General features: G+C 48.4%; 1 protein-coding gene across 1 annotated transcript; it reads left to right on the forward strand.

Annotated features, from left to right (window-relative positions):
* Nucleotides 1-216: 216 nt before the first annotated feature.
* Nucleotides 217-2,070, forward strand: LOC112732976 (uncharacterized). Its single transcript, XM_025781817.1, has one exon. It carries the CDS (start codon nt 217-219, stop codon nt 2,068-2,070), a length of 1,854 nt encoding a protein of 617 aa, XP_025637602.1.
* Nucleotides 2,071-3,493: the final 1,423 nt, after the last annotated feature.

Here is a 3,493-nt window from a genome sequence, read left to right on the forward strand (position 1 = left end):
TCTGAAAGCATGTGGGAAGAGCAGGAGCGCCTAAGAAGACGTCGTGACCCCGTGATATACACTCGGCCTGAAGGGAGACGTGCCATAGGGCGGGACCGGGAAGACGGCGGAGGAAGGCCGAAGAGAACGCGACGACCCGTGATAATGGGCGCAACCCCATTTCATCGTTCCATCCTCGAGGTCCGGCTACCAAAGAACTTTGATAAGCTGACAGACATGAGGTACGACGGAACCCAAGACCCACAGGAGCATCTTACGGCCTTCGAGGCCAGAATGAACTTGGAGGGAGTAGGCGACGAAGTGAGGTGTCGCACTTTCCCGGTCACTCTGGCGGGACCTGCAATACGGTGGTTTAACAGCCTCCCGCAAGGCTCTGTGGCCAGATTTTCGGATATTAGCCGCGCTTTTTTGGCCCAGTTCACTACCCAAATTGCAAAGGCGAAGCACCCGATCAACTTACTCGGGGTGACGCAAAGGCCTAGCGAGCCGACCAGAAAATATTTGGACCGGTTCAACGATGAGTGTTTGGAGATTGACGGGCTAACTGATTCGGTGGCCAGTCTGTGTTTGACGAATGGACTTCTTAATGAGGATTTCAGGAAGCATCTCACCACGAAGCCAGTGTGGACGATGCAAGAGATCCAAAGCGTGGCTATGGAATATATCAACGATGAAGAAGTCAGTCAAGTCATGGCAGCCAACAAGCGGCAGCCCGCCTACAATCAACCTCGGCAGCATAGTGGTGGGGAAAGGCTAAAGGAGCACGCCAGAGATGGCGGGCCGGGCAAGACACTCAAGCCGTTTCCCCGAGTCAGGAAATTCACCAACTACATCCCCCTCACTGTCCCCATCGTAGAAGTTTATCAGCAGATAGCCGAGAAGGAAATTCTGTCGAAGCCCCGACCTCTAAAGGATAGAACCGGGGGAAACAAGAGCCTCTATTGTGATTATCATAAGGGCTATGGACACAAGACACAGGATTGCTTCGACCTGAAGGACGCGCTAGAACAAGCGATCCGGGACGGAAAGCTAGCCGAATTCTCCCACCTTATTAGGGAGCCGAGAAGACGAGATCGCGATCGCGAGGGAGAGGACAAGACCCGAGCAGTGAAGCGACGTCAAGAGCCAGAGGACAACGAGCATGACCTCACCATAGTAAATGTGGTAACAGCGAGAGATGCAGCTCCAAGGTCGAGGTCGGCACACAAGAAGGATGCCAAAGTCCTAGCGGTCTCCTCGTCTCCCGCGCGAAGCTCCAAGAGGGTTTCACCCATTTCATTCGGTCCGAAAGACCAATGGTTCGATGAGGTCATGGAAAACCCTCCCACGGTTATCACGGCCAGAGTGGGAACCGGCCTGATTAAGCAGATCCTCGTAAACACCGGTGCCGACTCGAATATCATGTTCTGCAACGTGTTCGATGCCTTGGGTCTCCGGGATGCCGATTTAAGGACTCACCAGCACGGTGTAGTAGGCTTGGGCGACCACTTTATCAAGCCCGACGGGATAATCTCCCTACCGGTATCCGTAGAACTAGGACAGGGAAGAAGGTTGGTAATGGCTGAGTTCGTGGTCCTGCGAGACTCCACGGCCTACAACGTCATCCTAGGAAGAAAGACTATCAACGATCTCGGGGCAGTGATCAGTACAAAGATGTTGGTAATGAAATTCATCGCTAATGACGGATCCGTGGGATCCATAAAGGGAGACTTGGAAATGGCAGTTGCTTGCGACAATGCCAGTCTCACCTTAAGGAAGAAATCCAAAGAAGCATCGGGAGTGTTCCTCGCCGACTTGGATGCTAGAGTCAACGACAAGCCCAGACCCGAACTGGAAGGGAACTTAGAAAGGTTCAGGGTTGGTGACACAGAAGAGAAGTTCACCTTCGTGAATAGAAACCTCCCACACGACCTGAAGGAACCTCTAATAGAAATGATCAGGGCTAACGGCGACCTATTTGCTTGGACGCCAGTTGACATGCCGGGGATAGACCCTCAGCTCATGTTGCATCACTTGGCTGTCAAGGCGGAGGCCAAACCGGTGGCTCAGAGGAGAAGAAAAATGTCATAAGAAAAAGTAGAGGAGGTGGCCAGGCAGACGGCCAGCCTCCTCAAAGCGAGATTTATCCGGGAACTCGACTACCCAACCTGGCTGTCGAACGTAGTTCTAGTAAGAAAGCACAATGGAAAATGGAAGATGTGCGTGGATTACTCCGATCTTAACAAAGCATGTCCCAAGGACTGCTACCCCCTACCCAACATTGATGCGCTCGTCGACGCGGCGGCGGGATATCGGTATCTGAGCTTTATGGATGCTTATTCTGGCTACAATCAGATACCGATGCACCGGCCAGACGAAGAGAAAATAGCATTCATAACACCGAGGGGAATATACTGCTACAAGGTAATGCCGTTCGGCCTGAAGAACGCCGGGGCCACATACCAAAGGTTAATGAACAAGATATTCAACGACCTCATAGGCAAAACGGTGGAAGTATACGTGGATGATATCCTTGCAAAGACTACCCGACCTGAGGACCTCTTAAGCGACCTAAGAAATATGTTCGCTTCCCTTCGATAACACGGCATGAGGCTCTGATGGGCGGATAATTTATACGCTTTTTGGCATTATTTTTAGTATGTTTTTAGTATATTTTAGTTAGTTTTTATTATATTTTTATTAGTTTTTAAATAAAAATCACATTTCTGGAGTTTACTATGAGTTTGTGTGTTTTTCTATGATTTCAGGTATTTTCTGGCTGAAATTGAGGGACCTGAGCAAAAATCTGATTCAAAGGCTGAAAAAGGACTGTAGATGCTGTTGGATTCTGACCTCCCTGAACTCAAAGTAGATTTTCTGGAGCTACAAAAGCTCAATTGGCGTGCTCTCAATTGCGTTGGAAATTAGACATCCTGGGCTTTCCAGCAATATATAATAGTTTATACTTTTCTCGAGATTTGATGGCCCAAACTAGCGTTCCATGTCAGCATAGAAATTCTGGTGTCAAAACGCCCATTCTGGCATAAAAGCTGGAGTTAAATGCCCAAATTGGCACAAAAGCTGGCGTTTAACTCCAAGAAAAGTCTCTACACGTGAAAGCTTCAATGCTCAGCCCAAGCACACACCAAGTGGGCCCGGAAGTGGATTTATGCATCATTTACTCATTTCTGTAAACCCTAGGTTACTAGTTTTCTATAAATAGGACCTTTTGCTATTGTATTTTCATACTTGGAGACTTTGAACACACTTTTCATCTTTGAACTTGTATGTTCACGCTTTGGGAGGCTGTCCATTCAGCCATGCCTAGACCTTTTGTTCTTATGTATTTTCAACGGTAGAGTTTCTACACACCATAGATTAAGGTGTGGAGCTCTGCTGTTCTTCATGAATTAATACAAAGTACTACTATTTTTGTATTCAATTCACGCCTACTTCTTCTCTAAGATATACACTCGTTCTTCAACTTGATGAATGTGATGATCCCTGACACTCA

This window comes from Arachis hypogaea, chromosome 13 (assembly GCF_003086295.3).
Source record: "Arachis hypogaea cultivar Tifrunner chromosome 13, arahy.Tifrunner.gnm2.J5K5, whole genome shotgun sequence".
In the NCBI taxonomy this organism is placed as follows: Eukaryota; Viridiplantae; Streptophyta; class Magnoliopsida; order Fabales; family Fabaceae; genus Arachis; species Arachis hypogaea.